General features: G+C 41.1%; 1 protein-coding gene across 4 annotated transcripts in view; it reads right to left on the bottom strand.

Annotated features, from left to right (window-relative positions):
- The window catches only part of VPS13B (vacuolar protein sorting 13 homolog B), a 454,216-nt gene extending 441,470 nt beyond the window's left edge, over positions 1–12,746 (bottom strand). For all 4 annotated transcript variants that reach the window (XM_087825303.1, XM_087825300.1, XM_087825302.1 and 1 more), the window contains exons 1-3: positions 12,650–12,746; positions 12,120–12,296; positions 5,995–6,138 (exon numbers count right to left, since the gene is read on the bottom strand). In XM_087825303.1, the coding sequence (XP_087681429.1) occupies positions 5,995–6,138; positions 12,120–12,266 (291 nt within the window). In that variant the 5' untranslated portion in view covers positions 12,267–12,296; positions 12,650–12,746. The remainder of the gene's footprint in view (positions 1–5,994; positions 6,139–12,119; positions 12,297–12,649) is intronic.
- Between the last annotated feature and the right edge of the window lie 7,157 nt (positions 12,747–19,903).

The following is a 19,903-nucleotide window of genomic DNA, read 5'->3' as shown; positions in this document are numbered from 1 at the left end:
AAGTATATACTGAGGCATTCTGGCCTAAACCACATTCTACCATCTAATTTTTAGCATGAATTCACTAGGAGGATTTTGGTGCTTGAACAGAATAATAAAACTGTACTTCCCTCAGTAAGGAATACCTGGTCAAAAAAAAGTATGTTAGGCAGTTTGAGAAAAAATAAGTAGGTGGTATACCCTCATCTCGGTACTTTACTTACCTACTTAATAATACTTATATGTATAAAAAGAGTAAGAGCAATTTAAGTTAGTCAGCACTGACCTTTATTGAGCACTCATCTGTGCCAGGCCTCAAGTATTTTAAGGATGAAAATATTAGAGCTTGAGACATTCCAAGGCCAAAAAGACAGGAAGTAAGAGAGCTGAGACAAACACCCAGATCTTTCTGACCAAAAAGCCCTTCCCATAAGCACTAAATTTGAAAGAAAGACAGGAACGCAGGGAGAAAGGGAAGGAAGAAGAAAGGCAGAAAGGGAGAAAAACAGAGACAAAAGGAACAAATTGTTTTATTTATGGCACTTCCTACCAGTCACCTACTGGTAGTAATCACGTTACATTCACATCACAGAATCCTCTTAACAACGCTATAAATTAATTAGACACTACTTCCTGTGCAAAGGTATCCCCATTTAAAGATGAGGAAACTGAAGCATAAAGAGATTAATCAAATTAAGTTAATTAAGTTCAAAATCATACTGTTACTAAATGGCACAATTCTAACCACGTTTTTATATTGTCATCCCTATGAGAAAAGGCCAACTAAACAGTACAGTAAGTACCATATATTCTGAGAAGTCAGGAAAATGTCTCAAAGAACATAAAGTTTGAAAAGACTGTGCCCTTCAGGAAGAAAAAAAAAAATGGTGGAAGATTTAAACAAAGGTAGAAAGGAAGAAAGCATGTGTCTTATAGGAAAGAGAGTAAGTAGTGCAATTTGGGTAAAATAGAGAGCAATTAGGCTGTAAATAAGAAGCTAGAGCAAATGGTCTCCACCAAGAATATCAGTGCAAGAAATTTAATATTGGCGAGCAAATAAAGCAGTGAATCAGGCTGAAGAAGAGACAGGGGTATGCTCAAGGTGCAAAAGCTGGCAGAGGCAGGTGAGAAATAAAGAAAACTCAAAATGAAACCGAGAAACTTGGAGTAAATTTAGCTTTAAATCCTAGCTCTACAAATCAGAGATCTTTTCCCCAGATAATCAGCAACCCCCAAGGCAGCAGAAAACCTAGAGCTAACTAATGATCACAAGGTCTTGACCTCTGGCAGACTAAAGATAGCACTGTGACCTAAATCCTGTTTCAGCTCCTGAGCCCAAACGTGGAACACTCCCAGGCTACTTTCCCATGAAACCAAAGGGAAACCAGCACAGACCTCAGAACTGTCCTCAATACCTGAAGAACTGATTCGTTACCCTTACCTCACCTTCAACCAATCAGCTCACAGCACAACCCCACACCTCTAACCCACTGGTGTCTTGTGATTTTGCCCTATATAATCTGTAACCTACACACCATTTTGGAGTTCAGACTTTTGAGATTAGCTTCCTGTTCTCCTGGGTGGCGCCATTCATAATAAAATAGCCAATCTTTCTCCCTGCAATTCCTAGTGTTTAATGTTTGGCTCTGATGGTGCAGGGTGACTAACCCTGTTCAGTAACTAAAATAGTCCATGTAAGGCAGGAGACCATTACAAAGCTCAATACTTCATACCAGTAATGTAGTAAAACCCCCAACACTTAAAGCCAAAAAAAAGCTGCTGTCAACTGCTACCTGGTTTTATATTAAAGCAGTATAGCAAAGGAGTAAGAAGAAAACAAATCTCACAAATAAATATGGAGACAATGAACTCTACACCATCCAATATCAACACTTTAGGAGCCCTGAATTGCCAAAATAAGACCTAGTTCTAGATTAGAGACCAGAGGAAGTAATTGTAAAACTAATAGACAAGAAGGGATAAGCAAAAAAGGGGCTTGAGAGAAAAGATGGTGAAATAAAGAGATAAATTCAAAATAACCTGGCAAACCACTAACACACACAAAGAAATCAAATACCAGAACAACCAAAGAAATTAATGAAATTCAGTCATAATACAATTAATATTCTAGAACAGCCTTAAAAGATTTTTAAATAAATGTATTAGGATTCTCATGTAGATATGAATAATATCTATATATACACATACAACATGTAAAGTAGAGGTTGCCCCTCCTACAGCACTGTGATTTATTATAAAACTATAATAATTTCAACAAATAAAACAATGGAACAGAAGATAGCCCAGGAATAGGCCCAGATATACAGGGTATCCCAAAAAAATGTATACACACACTTTAAATAATTATAAAGGCAGAGTTTATTAAAGTACATTTCATTTTCAAAATTGAGCTATTAGCTGTTAAAAATGTGTATACATTTTTTTGGGAAACCCTATATATTAATACTAGAAATATGTCAGAGGTGGCATTATAAATCAGTGGGGAAGAGAGACCATTCAAATAGTACAGGGAGAATTGATTAGCCATATACACACCTCACACTATACATGAAAACACACATATACATACACACACACATATACATACACACACACATATATATTCTAATAATTTAATTGCTAATCACTCATTATTAAATTGTTTTCTTCATGTCTCTAAATACAGAAAATTACTCCATTTACTTAAAGGCTCAAATTATTTGAGTATTGCTTCATCAAGGTATCTGGTAATTTAACACTAAATAATACTTCATTTTTCTAATTGTCTAATTCTACACGACGAAAATATAAATATACACAATAACTATACTGTCCACACTAAAAACGTCAACTCCTCAACATAAATGTTTAAGGGCTCTCTCAATTTTTAGTAATCACCAACACACAAATTCCTATCATAATCTAGAAAAGACAATATGCTTTTATTATTTAATGATTTTAACTTTAATGAAATTAAATGTCAATTTTAGACCATTTAAAAACTACATTAAAATAGGTTAGGCAGCCTGGTTGGTGTGGCTCAGTGGTTGAGTGATGAGCCAGTGAACCAAGAAGTCACCAGTTTGATTCCCAGTCAGGGCACATGCCCAGGTTGCGGGCTGAATCCCCAGTATCGGGTGTGCAGGGAGTAGCCTGATCAATGATTCTCTCTCATCATTATGGTTTCTATCTCCTCACCCTCTCCCTTCCTCTCTCTGAAATCAATAAAAACATATTAATAAATAAATAAATAAATAAATACAAGTTTACTACTCTCTTTAGGTTGAAGAAGCTTTTTGCAAGACTTATTGACACAGCAGAGAAAGCATATACAATCATGGAATAAAAGACTTCTGTAGCAAGTCCTGTCCTATTTTACAGATGAGGCCCACAGAGGCTCACAAGCATGAATATGCCAAAGGAGAGGAGCACATAGTTAAATGTAAGTTACTGGTAATGTTTTCATCCTTGAGCTGTGTGCTGGGTGCACAAGTATTTATTAGACTAAAGCAGACTAAACTAGCTAAATAAACAAACAAGTCAGACTTGGACCACTGGCAATGATATGTCATGGTGTCATAAATTAAATTCTGTATCTGAAGCCCAAAGAAGGGAAAAAAGAAGTTCACAATGAATAAAATCTGCAGAATCAAAAGGTGAGTATGAACTGACAACATGTATGTCTCTCAGACTCAAGAGCAAAGAGTTAATAAATATTTTCTGAGTGCAATACAAATATGTTGAAAATAATTCAGAGTGAACATCAAGGTGACCTTAATTTTACCTAACACAATTTGGTCACCTTCTCAATGAATAAAAATCTCTATAATTAAAACTGGTTACAAAGATATGTTAAGGCAGTATATTATAACTATTATCACTAGAGTCACAATCAAATCATTATCAATCTCGGTTATTATTGTCTTTTGTGGAGAAAATTATCTAATCATCTCAGCAATATTTTTGAAGTGCATTGACAAGTAGAAAATCCACTAATGTTGGTAGAATTAAACTTCAGACATGCCTTCTTACCAAGGCATTTAGCATACTATATTTTTATAATGACCTTTCCTGAATTAAACCTCAGATTTCTAACTTTTAAATTAGATTTTATTATATTCTCATATATTAATAGTATTACATTAACAGATTTAATATCTATAACTCTAATAGACCCCTTCATTTAACCTACCATCCCACACTAATTTTATTTAGAAAATAAGTTTTTTCTTCATTGTGATTCTATAATAACTTGAAATAATTTAAACTATTCGGTTCTACTATTACACATATAATTTTTAATTTAATTTCCTGCTTTACTAATCAAGGCTCCAAATAAGAAAATAAACTGTTTACAAATGTGTTTCACCTGTAATGCTTTTACTAAAAATTAATTCCAATCACTAGCATAAACCCAAGTATTACTCTCCAGGGTTATACAGAGCTGAATAATTTGTCCAATGTCAGCCACAATTCTCACAAATCCTTTCTACCTAAAATTTTAAACATCTGTAAAAAATACTTGTTGTGAGAGTGGTTTACAATCATGACACTTTGACCTTTGGCTATACACACCACAAAATTCAAGTCTCAAATACCATGCAAGCAGGAAATCTGGATCATTCCTGCAGTAGCCATCTGCATGGTCCAATATCAAATATTAGTTCTAGATGGCACTAAGTCATGTGTTACAAATCTTTTCCTGCAGCCTCTATAATTAGTTGTAATTTGCCTTTTCTAAAATGTGTTTCTTATGGGACATCTGGCTTTGAAAATTTCACCTACCCGTTGAAAAAATACTTAGTGTCTGGATTTTTTTTCTCATAATAAGCAGCACTGTATGGGTACCAAAACCAAGTCCAGACTTTTTTAAAAAAAATTAAATTCCAAGGACAGATGATGACTAAGAATCACTTAAGTATTACCAAATATAAATGTAAAATAAAACTTTGTTGCAATATAACTATCTACAGATTTATAAATCAATCTCCAAAATATTTAATGTTCACAAAATAAATTTTCATGGGAATATATAGCATTGGTCTACTTACTTCCAGGAACTACATTAGTTAAGGTAAATGGATAATACAGGTTATGAATCAAAGATTTCTTAAAGGAAAAAAAGATTCAGCCCAGTCAGTTGATATGACACTCAAAGAATCTACTTAAATTAAGAAATGATTTTAATACTTCATAAATAACCTTAACTAATTTCACAGAGATTTAAGTATATTTAGGATACAATAACATTTCCTTAAGGTGCTTATGAAAATCGGCAATTTACTAAATCTCTTCAATTCATTTGATTCCAAAAAGCCTTCCTAAAACTTAAAGTTAAATGTGGGTTAAGGAAAAAGTAGTAAAAATGAATAACAGAGACTACTTTTCTGCAAGATGAAAGTGAAAACAATTATCACAATTAGCTGCTGTCCAGACCTATTTGCTTCCTAGATTAGAAAATGTTTGGTAGGAATTCCTTAAAATCAGTATTACACTTTTATAATAAAGCACCAAAAAGAAATGTAAGGTGGGTCAAAGAATAAATAAGTCAGAAAAAAATCAAGTTTCTGATGCCAAAACTTCAGGCAACAATGAAATCTGGTATATAAAGGCAAATTCAATATATTTTTATCTTCCCAAAAAAGAACTTAAGATTTTCACCTCATTTAGAAATGTCATGTAAATAAAAAATTATGCAATTACCATGTAAAAATTCAAAAACTGGACACAATCAGGCTGCACTTCTAGTGGATACAGGTAATAAGCAATCTACATGATCCCTATTAGGGCTATGATCAGATTAAGTGCAATTAGTATGAAAATATCTCTTGGGATAGTTTACTCAAATTGAAAACACCCTTTTGCAACTAATTATGTTACTTTCACAGGCATATAAAAAATAATAAGTATATAAGCTAACATTTATTTATGTAAAAGCTGACATATCGCAAAAGTTAAAGAAATATTAAACACTAATAACTATAAAATTGGTTAATACAAACAATAATTTCATACCTGCATTCCATCTTTAAGTTTCAAAATGCATTCCATTGTGTTGATGGTGATTACCACTGGTTCCGAACCCAGTTTTGTCCATGGTACATGGATCCTCAATTCGTGAATATGTCCACTTAAGAAAGTGAATGGTAATTTCAATTCCTTAAGATACAAAATATTAAATAAAAGTTAAGTGCTTAATATTTTTTCATTCTAATATTCAAATTACTTTCTTATAATAAAATGAAATTTCCAACACAAAAATAGTTTGGCAATTATTGTTCATCAGAAAGTAGCACCAATAACTTATTAAACTACAAAAACCAATTGTGAAAGCTACATTTAACAAACTACTTAACCTGTCTAGGCCTGAGTTTCTTTCCTCTAATGAATGGAAATAATATATAATACCTAATATGTGACAAGGGTCATATATGGTAGTGGTAGTGGTGGTAGTAGTCATCGTAGTAGACAGACAGCAGTGCTTGAGATAACTGCAATGGTATATTGTTTGAAACCTCCACCTAGCCCTGGCCAGTGTTGCTCAACGGTTAGAGCGTCAGCCCATGAACCGAAGGACTATGGGTTCAATTCCCAGTCTAGAGCATATAGCTGAGTTGCAGGTTTATTCTCCTGCCCCGTCAGGGGGTGTGTGTGGGAGGCAACGAATTGCTGTGTCTCTCTCACATCGATGTTTCCCTCTCCCCTCTCCCCCCCCCCCCGTCCCTCCCTCCCTTCCACTCTATCTAAAAGCAATGGGAAAATGTCCTCAGGTGAGGATTAACAAAAAAGTAAACAAATAGAAATAAAACCTCTATCTAAAAATATGTCTCCCAGTGTGTTATAAACTACAAGTAGCATAGCATTATAAGGCAAGTTGAAAGAAAGGCTAAAACAGAGATAGAATGACTTGACAAAATAAAAGTTGACCAACTTTAAAAAAAAAAAACGTACTGAGCTTTACCTAAAGATTGTACCTGGATACTATATGGTCATAAATTTGAAATGTTTTCGGACAGGTTTCCATTATTATTGGAAAGAGGGTTAAAAATGAAAACATAACTGTCACTCAATCACTTTATACTAATTTGTTTCACTTTCCAATAAAATTTTTGTTAAAAATCAACAAAGAAAAAAATAAACTGTATTTAGATTGTATTTCAACATTTTTACAGTTATTGTAACTCTATTTGTGAAAGTTAAGATAAATATTATGTTTATTCATCATCCAACAATTGCCCACCTACTTGGTTTAGCAAAATAGCAATATAGCTAAATATATATAGGTAGTATGGAAAAGTGGTTAAGACCAATAATAACTCTGGAGCCAGCAGACATGGATCTAAATCCTACCCTGCTATTTAATTAGCCCGATGACAGTGGGCAACTTGTTTAATGTACCTGTGCCTCAGTTTCTTATCTGCAAAATTTGAATAAGAGTAGTAGTATCTCTGAGGATTAAACTAATTAACTGCAGTTCAGTAGGGAAAGAATGGTTTGACAAATGGTGATGATCAATGGAAAAAAAGAATCTTGATTTCCACCTCTCAAGTGCAAAAAAGTAACTTTAGATGAATCATAGAAAACAACAGAGCTTCTAAAGGAAAACAAAGGAGAGTATATTTTCCTTGGGGTAAGCAAAGATATCAAATAAGACATGAAAAGTTAAAGGAAAAAACTGATAAATTGGACCTCAATAATATGAACTCCATTCATCAAAAGACACTTTTAAAAGAGCAAAAAGACAAACCACACAGTGGGAGAAGATACTGCAAAATATATATCTGCCAAAGGACTCATTTCCCAAATATATAAAGAACTCTTACACATCAATAAGAATAAGACAGAAAACACAATTTTTTTTAAAAAGGCAAAAGAATCAGAAACTTTACAAAAGAGAATATCCAAATAGCCAATGAACAACAATGAAAGTGCTCAACATCATTAATCATTAGGAAAATGCAATTTTAAATTATGAGATACCACTACACAACCACCAAAAAAGCTAAAATTAAAATACCAAAGCTTCCACTCAAGATCTTGGAGTAGGTAAATGCATCCTCCCACAATCACATCAAAATTATAACTAAACTACAGAGCAATTATCATTCAGAACCGCCGGAAAGCTAGCTGAACGCAAGTCCTACACCTAGAGATTTAAAGAAGAAGCCACATCAAGACTGGTAGGAGGGGCGCAGACACAGAAGGGCTGGCTCCACACTCACGTGTGGTGGATAAAAATCAGGATGAGTACCTCGACTGCGAAGGTCACCCTTGAGGAGCAAAGGGTTTCAGGCTCACACCAGGACCCCCAGCCCAGGGTTCCAGTGCCAGGAAGAGAAGTCCCTGTAACTTCTGGCTGTAAAAACCATCAGAGATAGTGGCTAAGTGAGACACAGGGCTGCTCGAGTCCCAGGCAGTTCCTCTTACAGGGATCGCACATGGACTTACTTGGCCTCACTCCCTCTGAGCTCCAGCACTTGGGCAGCAGGTTAAAGGGAACCACAGACATAAAGGGAGGAACTGAATTGTCTGGCATCAGGGCAAGAGCTGGAGGGCAGCCAAACAAAAGTCCTGGTAGAAGCCATCGTTCCGTTTCTGAGGACCCCACCACCACCACAGAGCCAGCAGGCAGGTGCTATATCTCAGTCTCCATCAACCTGGATCACACCGTTTCCCTGCCCTAATGATTCCCTGAGATTCTGCCCCAACCAGCTTGCAGGCCAACCCAAGCTGTTTCCAGTGGTTTACCTGTACAAATGACCTGTCTTGGCTCATGCTTCAGACTTTCCTAAAATCTCTGAAACAAGCAGCATCTGCCTGTGGTGTGCTCCATACCTCTCACTAAGTGGTCTCAGGCCGGGCACTAATGGCAGCTGGCATTGGTCCACAGCTTGGTCTTGCCTGGAGACCTCCAAGTCCAGCACAAGTAGCAGCCATGTGCAGATGACTTTGTAGCTAATGCTGGGTGGCCCTGGGCAGAACACAGGCAGCGGATGACCTTGGCCAACACCTCTCGGGAAGCCCGAGAGCCAGAGCACTGCTGGATGCTTCAAACCAACTTCAAGCACCACCCAACCACCTCCACAAGCAACACACTCAGCTGGCACCAGAGACCTGCTGAAGTAAGTCTTTCTCTATAGGGTGGGCCCCTGTACAGCTGATCCTCCACAGTGGTTGGTGGTCACAGCCAGCCCTTGTAGCGGATCAGCCTAGGATCATACCTGGAGTACCCAGCTCAGGTTATTGGGGAGGCTATACCACTGGACCTACTACATAAGGCCCTCTACCAAGCCCAGGAGATGTAGCAGCTCTACCTAATACACAGAAACCAACACAGGGAGGTTGCCAAAATGAGAAGACAAAGAAACATGTATGCACTGTCCTGTTGTAATTGAGCCTTGATTGCTGTTGGCACATCAATGGGAAGGATTTACCCCCAGGAAGCACAGAGCCCCAAACAAGGTGAACCCAAAACCAAAACACATCATAATTAAAATGCAAAAGGTTAAAAACAAAGAGACTCTTAAACACACCAAGAGAAATGCAGTTAGTTACCTACAACGCAGCTCCCATAAGACTGTCAGCTGATTTCTCAACACAAACTTTGCAGGCCAGAAAGGATTAGCAAGAAATATTCAGAGTGATGAGAAGCAAAGACCTACAACCAAGATTACTCTACCCAGCAAAGCTATCATTTAGAATCATAAGACATATAAAGAGCTTCCCAGACAAGGAAAAGCTAAAGGAGTTCATCACCACCAAACCAGTACTACATGAAATGTTAAAGGGTCTTCTTTAAGAAGAAGAGGCCCTGGCCGAGCAGCGCAGTTGGTTAAAGCACCGTCACTATACCCCAAGGTTTGATCCCACTCAGGGCACATACCAATGAATGCATAGATAAGTGGAATAGCAAATCAATGTGTGTGTCTCTCTCTCTCCTTTCCCTCTCTCTCTCTAAAACCAATAAATAAGGGGAGGGAATAAAAAATATGAACAATAAAATGTCAATAAATACATATCTGTCAACAAATGAATCTAAAAAACAAAATAAGCTAAGCAGCAGAACAGAAACAGACTCACAGATACACAGAATATTTTGATGGTGGCCGGATGGGAGGGGAGTTGGAGGGATGGGTGAAAAAGGTGAAGGGATTAAGAAGTACAGATTGGTTGTTACAGAATAGTCATGGGAATGTAAAGCACAGCATAGGGGATATATAGTAACATTCTAACAACTATGTATGGTGTCAGAGGGGTATGAGATTTATCGGGATGATCACTTAGTAAGTTATGTAATGCCTAATCACTGGAGAATACACCTGAAACTAATATAATATTGTATGCCAACTGCAACTGAAAAGTAAAAAATGATTAAAGCCAAAAAAATAAAAATAAAAAATACCAAACATATTAAATAATAGCAAAAATGTGAAGTAACTGGGAACCCTCATACATTGTTGGTGAGAGTGTAACTTGGTACAACCACTCCACAAAACTATTTGGCAATATCCATTAAAGCTAAACATACGAATACCTCCTAGATAGACACCTAAGGAAAATTAACACCTGTGTTCACCAAAACACAGGTACAAGAATGTTTGTAAGCGCTTTCCTCACAATAGGCAAAAGCACAAACAATCCAAATGTACATCAATTGGAAAATAAGTAAATTGTGAATCCTTATTCAATTGAATACTACAACTACAACGCAATACAAAGAACAAGCTACCACTCATGCAAAAACGCCGGTTAATCTTAGCCGTAATGTTGAAGAAGCCAGACACGTGTCCCACTTATTTACAATTCAAGGACAGGTAATATTTACCCCTGTTGGGTTTTTGTTTTGTTTTTTAATCCTCACCCAAGGATATATTTTTTCCATTACTTTTACAGAGAGTGAAAGGGGGGGGGAGGGAGAGAGAGAGAGAGAGAGAGAGAGAGAGGGAGAGAGAGCGAGAGAGCGAGCGACTCGCTGATGTGAGAGAGACACATCAACTGGTAGCCTCTGGAAGATGCTCCAACCAGTGCTGGGGAGGGAGCCTGCAACCAAGGTAGGTGCCCTTGGCCGGAATCTCACCTGGGACCCTTCGGTCTGAGGGCCGAGGCTCTAACCACTGACCAAAACTGACCAGGGCTTACCTGTGTTGATAGAGGTCAGAACAGAAGTCGAGGATTACTGATTACAAAGGGGCACCGGAGAGCCACTTTGGGTGCAGGAAATACTCTATTTCTTGATCTAGATGGCAGTTACACAAGTGTGTGCGTATGTAAAAATTGAGCTGCACACTTAGCATTTGTGCCCGTAGATAATTAACGCTGGAGCAAGTGGAAGGAGCCAGAGTATTACTTCTTATTGTTAACTCTAGATTATTCAATAACGGAGGAAACAGTGAAGTATAACTAAAAATGACTGATAACTGTCACCATCAGATTAAATCTTTCCTCATCTCCTAAAAAACGGTTGGTCTCTGACTCGCCTGAGTTTCCACACAATTTGTATCCTCAAACCTAACAGAGATGCCTGGCATACGTTCGTATTACTTCATTTACGACTAAACGAAGTAATAAATATATGAACTTCGAAGTTACAGTTCATTTCCATCGAAGCATTCTGACGTGAAAGGAAAGGAAAGAAACTGAAAAGAAGTGATTAAGAAGTTTTCCATCTTGCAGGCATTCTCAGCGCGTCCACGCAACGCCCGGAGGCCGCCGCGGGTAATGTCATCCTTCCTACGAGGAGAGGAGCCCCCTCAACACCTCGCTTTCTCCCGGACGCTTCCACGCCCCGGAGGAGAAGAGTGGGGCGGTGTCGCGTCATATCATCGCGCAGAATCTGAGCCACGTGAAGCAGCGTATTCGCGAAGGCTTGAGAACTGAGCAGAAGTGGCTGAGCAATTCGAACAACAACAAGGGAACTGTCTCCCTACTTGACGAGGCACCGTCACTAACGATAAAGCATTAAAAAAAAAAAAATCCTGTAAAGGAAGGTTATCTAGTTTGAGGGTAGCTAAAAAAAGAAAATGGTTTAGCAGGGGGAAAACAACAACATTGTTTTCCAAACCCACAGGGAAAGCGTGGGAAAGGAGGGATCCCTCCCGCCGCGGCGGCAGCGCGGCCCGCGGGCCGCAGCGCGGGCTCACCTGCTCCAGCACGTCCAGCTTCAGCTCCAGCTTGCTGAGGACCACGTCGCCGCCCCACAGGGACAGCTGGAGGTCCGACGGCTTCAAGTTCTTGATGTAGCGGTTCACGTAGCTCATCAAGATGGGGGTCACGTAGGACTCCAGCATCGTTTACGCTGCAGGGGAGTCCGTCAGAGGCTGAGGGGTCGAGACAGAAATGTCAGGAGGAACTGCGTCCGTGGCGCCACGAAGGGAGGGAAAGAAGGCGCTTCTCCGGAGGAGAAAAGACCGAAAGGCGACAGGCGCCACCACAGCGGCCGCTCGCCTCCCCCCGAAGCAGAAACAGCTCGGCAGGCTCGCGGCTCGCTGCAGTCGCCGGCCGAGCGGGGCAGAGCCGAGCGCGGCGGCCCCGGCGGCCGCTGCGCCCCTGCGCCCGCCCGGCGCCCCCACAAGGCCGCCGCCTCCCGGAGCCCGGCCCGACCCGCCGCCTCGGGCCCCGCGCCCCGGGCCCCGCGGCCGCCCCGCGCGACGCCCCCGCGGCCGACACTCACCTCAGCGCGCCGCGGCATCCCCGCACCCCGGGTACCCGACACCCCGCCGGCGTGGGCGCCGCTCCCTCGCCGCGCCACTTCCGGGTGTGCCCCGGCCTGTGCTCAAAACAAACTGTCCCTCCGCCGCCACCGTGCGACGCCGCGACGGGCCCGGAGTCCTCGGGCTGGAGGAGCCGGCCCGCGCCCCTTGCCGATTCGGAGGAAACCTCGGGCCCCCGACACCTCCCCACACCGCCCCCCCCCAGCGGTTGGGACCCAGCTTTAGGAAGTGCAGGGGGAGGGGAAGGAGGAGCCAGAAGGGGGGGCGATGTGGGGAGCGGGGAGCGGGCGCCGGACCGGTAAAGCGGGGACACCGGAGATCCGGAAGTGGCGCTGCGGCGACAGAGCGGCCGCGGGTGGCGGAGGTCGAGGCGGGGGGTTGAAACTCGGAGGGCTGCTGGAGGAGGAAAGCGGGGCCCAGTGTCTAACACCCTGAAAACCGAGCGGCGATTGTGCCTCTTGGGAGATGGAAGGCCTGGGAAGAGGAACTGGGGGCAGCGCGCAGGGCTCTGAGGCGGAGGCCGGAGACGCGGTGGCGGGGACGGGGCTTAGACGTGCAGCCGAGGAACTAACTAGATCCGGAGACGCGGAAGCGCCGAGCCGAGCGGGGGACGTCAGAGGGGGCGGGGGGATCAAAGGACTCGCAGGCATAACCCAGGGACAATGGACGGTAGTGGGGGGAGGCCTGGGGAGGGGAGGGGAGGGCTGGGGGGAAGGCCTGGGGAGGGGGGGGGCTGGGGGAGGGCATCAATGGGGGGAGGGGGCGTCTGTAATACGTTCAGCAATAAAAAGTTAATAAAAATAAAAGTGTGGCCGAGGCTCATTCGCTGGGAGAAGGGTGGGTGAGGACAGAGCGGCTGAAGGGCGGCCGAGAGCGCCCCGGGAGGGAAGGCGAGTGGGGCGCTGTAAACAAGCTCCGGCGGAGGGTGCGGGGGCGACCGCGCGTGCGGCCGCGGGGCGGGCGGGGCGGCCCGAGAACGCTGCGGAGCCCGCGGACCGCAGCCCGACCGAGGACTTCGGCCAGGGGCGGGAGTGTGGGGAGGAAGAAGGAAACGAAACCGCTGGGGACGGAGTGGGGAGAAATAGCAGACGAGTTAACGCAGGGTTTTGAAGAGTCAGTGTTGGCTTTTATGCGGCTGAAAGGAACGTATGGAATAGCTTTCCTGCTGCCACGCTAGTTTGGTATTCTGAATTCGTTCATTAACTCCACGACATTTTTTCAGTGCCCACTGTGTGACCTACATGGTGCTAGGCACTGAGGCGTGCCTGCATGGAAGAAGCCCCGTTTCATCGGAATCACAGACTTAAGTGACCAAAATATTATATGACGAAGTAAAATATATACAAAATGCTGTGGGGTGTGAAGAAGTCATTTAGAACTATGTGAGAATCAGTCAAGGCTTAAGAGCGGAGTTGCCAGCGATGGATAATTTTGTAGTTACCTCCTATTACAGAAGTAGTATGATTCTCCAGAGTTTTGGAAACTAGGAGAACCAGTTGAACAGAGTTCGGTTTCTACACAACTACATAACAATATGCTTTTTCCACTGATGCCTTTCAAAGAAAATCAGGAAGCCTCCTGTTTGTAATTCTCACTAAAATAAATGGATGCTGCCACAAGTGGAATGGCCTAGTTTAAGACTCTTATCTTAGGACAGAAACAGTCCTACAGACATCTACTATATCAAAATAAATAGGAGGGACAGGCACGTATACCAATGGGACTAAATAAAGGCCCCAGAAATAGACCCCCTCATTTATGGAATCTTGACATATACCAGAAGTAGCATTACAAACCAGTGGGAAGGGGTTGACATATATCAATAACTGGTACTGGAACAGTTACTATCCAGATGAAAGAAAATTAAAATTAGATTTCTACCTCTGACCTAGGAGTGAAGTCCAAGGTTAGTGAGTCCTGAAACTTAAAGTGTAGGGATCCCTACTTAAGAAAAACTAACAAAATATTTTACTTTCGCACACTTTATGAAAACGTACAACCTATGTTGAACACGTTCCTTGGGATTCTCCCAGGACCTGAGAAAGGGCTTGTAGAAGTAATGGTGCCTGAAGCTTAAGCTTCATTAGTTTTATGGTGAACCTACCTCTGCTCATAACAAACACAAAAATAAATTACAGCTGGATTATAAATTAGATGTGAAAGGAAAACGGTTTTAATTTATACAAAATTTACAGGAGAAAAATTGCTATTCCTCACAGACAAAATATTTTTTCAAATAACACAAAAATAAAGAGAGCAAACTATAAAGAAAAAGCTTAATAAATTTCATACATTAAAAAAGTTTGCTTATCAAAAAACATGTTAAAGTGAAATAAAGCCACAGGCTAGGTGAAGATGTTTGCAATACTATCAGTTAACAAAGGATTAGAACCAAGATTTTATATCAAACAACACATTAATGAGTTAAAGACAACCAAGTAGAAAAATAGGCAGTACAGGAAAGAGAATACTCACATGTCTAATAATCAGAAGAAAACATGTTCAACTTTAGTAATATTTAGGGGAATTAAATTTAAAACAATGACCTCCTATTTCATACCCATCAGATTGACAACATTTTTTATGGCCAATGTCAAAGATATGGAATGATTCGAACTAATACACTACTAGTGAAACCTCACAATGGAGAGAAATTTAGCAATATCCAGCAGACAAAGATACTATATGTACTCTGGCAATTCCACTTGTAAATATAGAGAAACCCTTACATATGTGCACAAGGAGACATGTTTAACAGTATTTCACAGTATTGTTTGTAGTAGTAAAACAATGGAAACAATTAAAATATCAACAGGAAAAGAAACGTTACCCAAATTGTGGTGTATTCATATAATCAAATAGTTTATAGTAGTTAAGTTGATAATGTTGAGCAATGACTTTCAAATGTTTTACCTACAGTTAGAAGTATAGTTTACACCATTACTCAATACATAAGTGTATAAAGAACTCTCACAAAAATATACTTAAATTGAGTACATGTGATGCATTCTATTTTCTGTTCTATTTTTTTCTAAAGTAATTCAGGACCTGCTAATTGATACTGTGAGCTAATTAATGGTTTGCAACTCACAGTCTGAAAAAATACTGAACAAAGTTACATATTTATCAACATTAATAAATCTAAAATTTGTAACAATGAGAAAAAATAAGTAACAGTAAGGATAGCATATTATGTATGTGGTATATATATCAAATGGGAGTTCTGGAGCTAGAAAAGTAAATAGCTAAAGTTAAAAATTCACTAGAGAGCTTCAAGAACATAGTTGAACAGGCAGAATAAAGATCAGCAAACCTGAAGTTAGGACAACTGAAATTATACAGTCTGTGGAGCAGAAAGGAAAAATAATTTATTTTAAAAAGCCACTTATAGGACACAATTAAGTATCATATCATTGTAGGAGTCTCAGAAGAGAGAGAGAGAGAGAGAGAGAGAATGGGGCAGGAACAATATTTGAAGAAAGAAAGGCTACAGACATCCCAAATTTGACAAAGGACATGAATCTACATATCTAAGAAGCTCAAAGAGATTCACACCAGAACACTGTAATAAAACTTTCAAATATCAAAGAAAGATTGAGCAAACAACACGAGAAACGTGATTTAACATGTATAAGACCTCTACAAGATTAACATCCTATTTCTCATCAGAAACCGTGGAAGCCAAAAAGCAATGGGACAACATATTTAAAGTGCTGAAAGGAGGCCCTTGCCGGTGTGGCTAAATGGTTAGAGGGTCGGCTCGCATACTGAAGGGCCCCAGGTTTGATTCCCAGCCTATTTGGGGTGCATGTGGGAGGCAACCAATCCATGTGTCTCTCTCACACCAATGTCTATCTCTCGCTCTCCTTTCCACTCTCTCTAAAATTCAGTGGGTGAGGATTGGGTAATCCTTGGGTGAGGATTAACGAAAAAATAAAGTGCTGAAAGAAAAAAAAAACTATCAACTAATAATTCTACATCTGGCAAAACTAATCTTCAAAACTAAAGAAGGAATAAAGACATTTCCAGATAAACAAAAGCTAGGAAATGTGTTGCTCTGAAACCAGCCCTATAAGAAATGCTAAAGGGACTCCTTCAGGTTGAAATGGAAGGACACTACCCACTACTCAAGACCATATGAAGAAAGAAAGAATGCCAGTAGAGGTAACTACATAGATAAATGAAACACCCAGTATTATGGTATTTTTGGCTTGTAACTCTTCTTTCATTTTTTTAATGATTTCAAAGACAAGTGCATAAAATTACTTATAAATATAGGTTATTGAGCAACAATGTATAAAGATAATTTGTTACAGTAACAATATTTCTGTAAAAAAGCAAAACAGGTGTTTAAGAATGTAATATTTAATTTTGTTAAGATGACACTACCACCCAAAGCAATATATAAATTCAGTATAATACCTGCCAAAGTCCCAATGGCATTTTTACAGAAATGGTAAATTCCATCATAATGAAATTTTCTTGTTAATTTTTCAATTACAGTTGACATTCAATACAATATTGTTTCAGGTATACAGCTTCATAGTTAGACATTTATATAACTTACAAAGTGATCCCACCAATAAGTCTAGTACCCACCTGGCACCATACATAGTTATTCCAGTATTATTGACAATATTACCTATGCTGTAGTTTATATCCCTGTGACTTGTAACCACCAATTTGTACTTCTTAATCTCTTCACCTTTTTCAACCAGCCCCACGATATTCCTCCCATGTAGACACCATGCATTTGTTCTTTGTATCTATCAGTATGTTTCTATTTTGTTTGCTTTGTTTTTCAGATTCCACATGTGGTGTTAGTCTTTCTCTGACTGACTCTTTTCACTTAGCATAATACCTTCTAGGTCCATCCAATGTGTCGCAAATGGTAAGATTTCATTCTTAATTATGAACTAGTAATATTCTATTTTATATATGTACCACTCCTTTATCATCTATCAATGAACACTTAGGTTGCTTCCATATCTTGGCTATTGTAAATAATGCTGCAGTGAACATAGGGATGCATATATCTTTTAAAATTAGTGTTTTGGATTTCTTCATGTAAATATCAGAAGTGGAAATGCTGGATGATAAGGTAGTTCTATTTTAAATTTTTTGAGGAAACTCCATTCTGTTTTCCATAGTGGCTGCACCAATTTGTAATCCCACCAACAGCGCACAAAGTTTACATTTTCTCCATGTCCTCACCAATACAGAATTGATAAAAACCATTCTGACAAGTGCAACATGACATGTCATTATGGTTTTGATTTGCATTTCTCTGATGATTAGTGACATTGAACACCTTTTAGTGTCTATTTGGCCTTCTGTATGTCCTCTCTGAAGAACTGTTTATTCAGATCCTCTTTCCAATTTTAAATTTAATAGTTTGTTTTGGGTGTTAAGGTATATGGTTTCTTTTTACATTTTGTATATTATCCCTTTATAGGATATTCCATTGTCAAATATCTTCTTCCATTTGGTGAGTTTTTCTTTTAATTTTTTGATGGTTTTCTTTGCTGTGCAAAAGCTTTTTAGTTTGATGTAGTCTCATTTATTTACTTTCCTTTGTTTTCCTTGTCTGAGGAGATTAGATAGATGATAGATAGATAGATAGATAGATAGATAGATAGATAGATAGATAGATAGATAGATAGATGATAGATAGATGATAGACAGATATAATATTACTAAGAGCAATGTCCAAGAGTTTACTGCCTATGTTTTCTAGGATTTTTTCCTCTTCTAGAGATTTCTTCTGTTCTTTCCTTTGTGACATGTTTCTTTGCCTCTGCATTTTGGCTGCTTCCAGGTGTTTGTTTCTATTTATTAGGTAGAGCTGCTATGTCTCCTGGAATTTGTAGAGTGGCTTTGTGTAGTAGGTGTCCTGTAGGGTCCAGTGGCTCAGCCTCACCAGTCACCTGAATTGGTCCTTCTAGATGCTCCCCTCTTTGGGCTGTGTGCACCGTCCTGTTGTAGTTGAGCCTTGGTTGCTGTTGGCGTCACTGGGAGGAATTTACCGCCCCGGCCAGTCAGCTGTGAGGACCAGCTGCAGCTACAGCCAAAGAGCTGCTGTGCTGGAGACACTCCTATGAAACAGGATTTACTTCAGTGAGGCTTTGGTGTTCACCAAGTGCACCCCTTGAGTGTGTCCCTCATGGATGTAGTAGGGTTGTAATCCAGCGTGGTCGGGTCTGACCACCAGGTGCACTGTCTCTGGGGCCTCCTGGGAGGTGCAAAGTCAGCCTCTGCCAGTGCCTTGCCCAGGGCCACGCAGCATGAGCTACACAGCAAACCGTAGTTGGCTGCTACTTGTGCTGGGCTTGGAGGTGCCCAGGAGAGGCCAAGCTATGAGCCAGTGCAGGCTGCTGCTAGTGCCAGGCCTGCGGCCACTTAACAAGCCATATGGGGCAGCTGCTGCTTGTTTGAGAGATTTTAGGAAAGTCCTAAGCACGAGGCTCGAGAGGCCACTTGCACAGAAAAGCCCCTGGAAATGGCCTGGATGAGCTGCAGGTGGGAGGGGCGGGGCCTCTGAGAGTCACGGGGCGGGGCCAAAGGTGTGAGTTAGCTGCTGGCGATTCAAATATGGCGCCTGCCTGCCGGCTGTGTGGGGGGAGGGCTTGCCAAAGGAGCCACGGCCTCTGCCAGCTCTTCTGCCTGGGAGGAAGCTGACCCTCCAGCTCTGGCCCGGATTTCAGGCAGGTTAGTTCCTCCTCAAGTGTCCCAGGTCCTTTCTAGCTGCTGCCCGGCACTGGGCTCAGAGGGAGCGTCCGAGTGAGTCGGTGCCGGGCCCTTTAGAGGAGCTGCTGGGGCTCCCGCAGCCTCCAAGACCCTCAGGGACAGTCCCGCTGGTTTCACAGCCCGGAGTTGTGGGGACATCTCTTCCCGGCCCTGGATCCCTGGGCTGGGGGCCCGATGTGGGGCTGGGACGCCCGCTCCTCTGGGAAACCTCCGCTGCTGATATTCCCTCCCGGTTGAACCCGCAGCACCGGGTGTGGGCCTGTGGCCGCAACTCCTGGATCCAGCCCCATCTGCCCGCGTCTCCGCCCCTCCTCCCGGTCTCCATGCTTCTTCAGTTCCCTGGTTGTGGGGCTTCTGTTCAGCCAGATTTCAGGAGGTTTCTGAGTGGTGGTTGTTGTGTATTTTAGGTGTAATTTTGACGTGGTTGTGGGAGGCAGCGGGTGCAGCTGTTACCTATGCAGCCATCT

Source organism: Miniopterus natalensis, chromosome 16 (assembly GCF_054644295.1).
Source record: "Miniopterus natalensis isolate mMinNat1 chromosome 16, mMinNat1.hap1, whole genome shotgun sequence".
Lineage (NCBI taxonomy): Eukaryota > Metazoa > Chordata > Mammalia > Chiroptera > Miniopteridae > Miniopterus > Miniopterus natalensis.
This window is presented reverse-complemented; position numbering and strand designations above follow the sequence as displayed.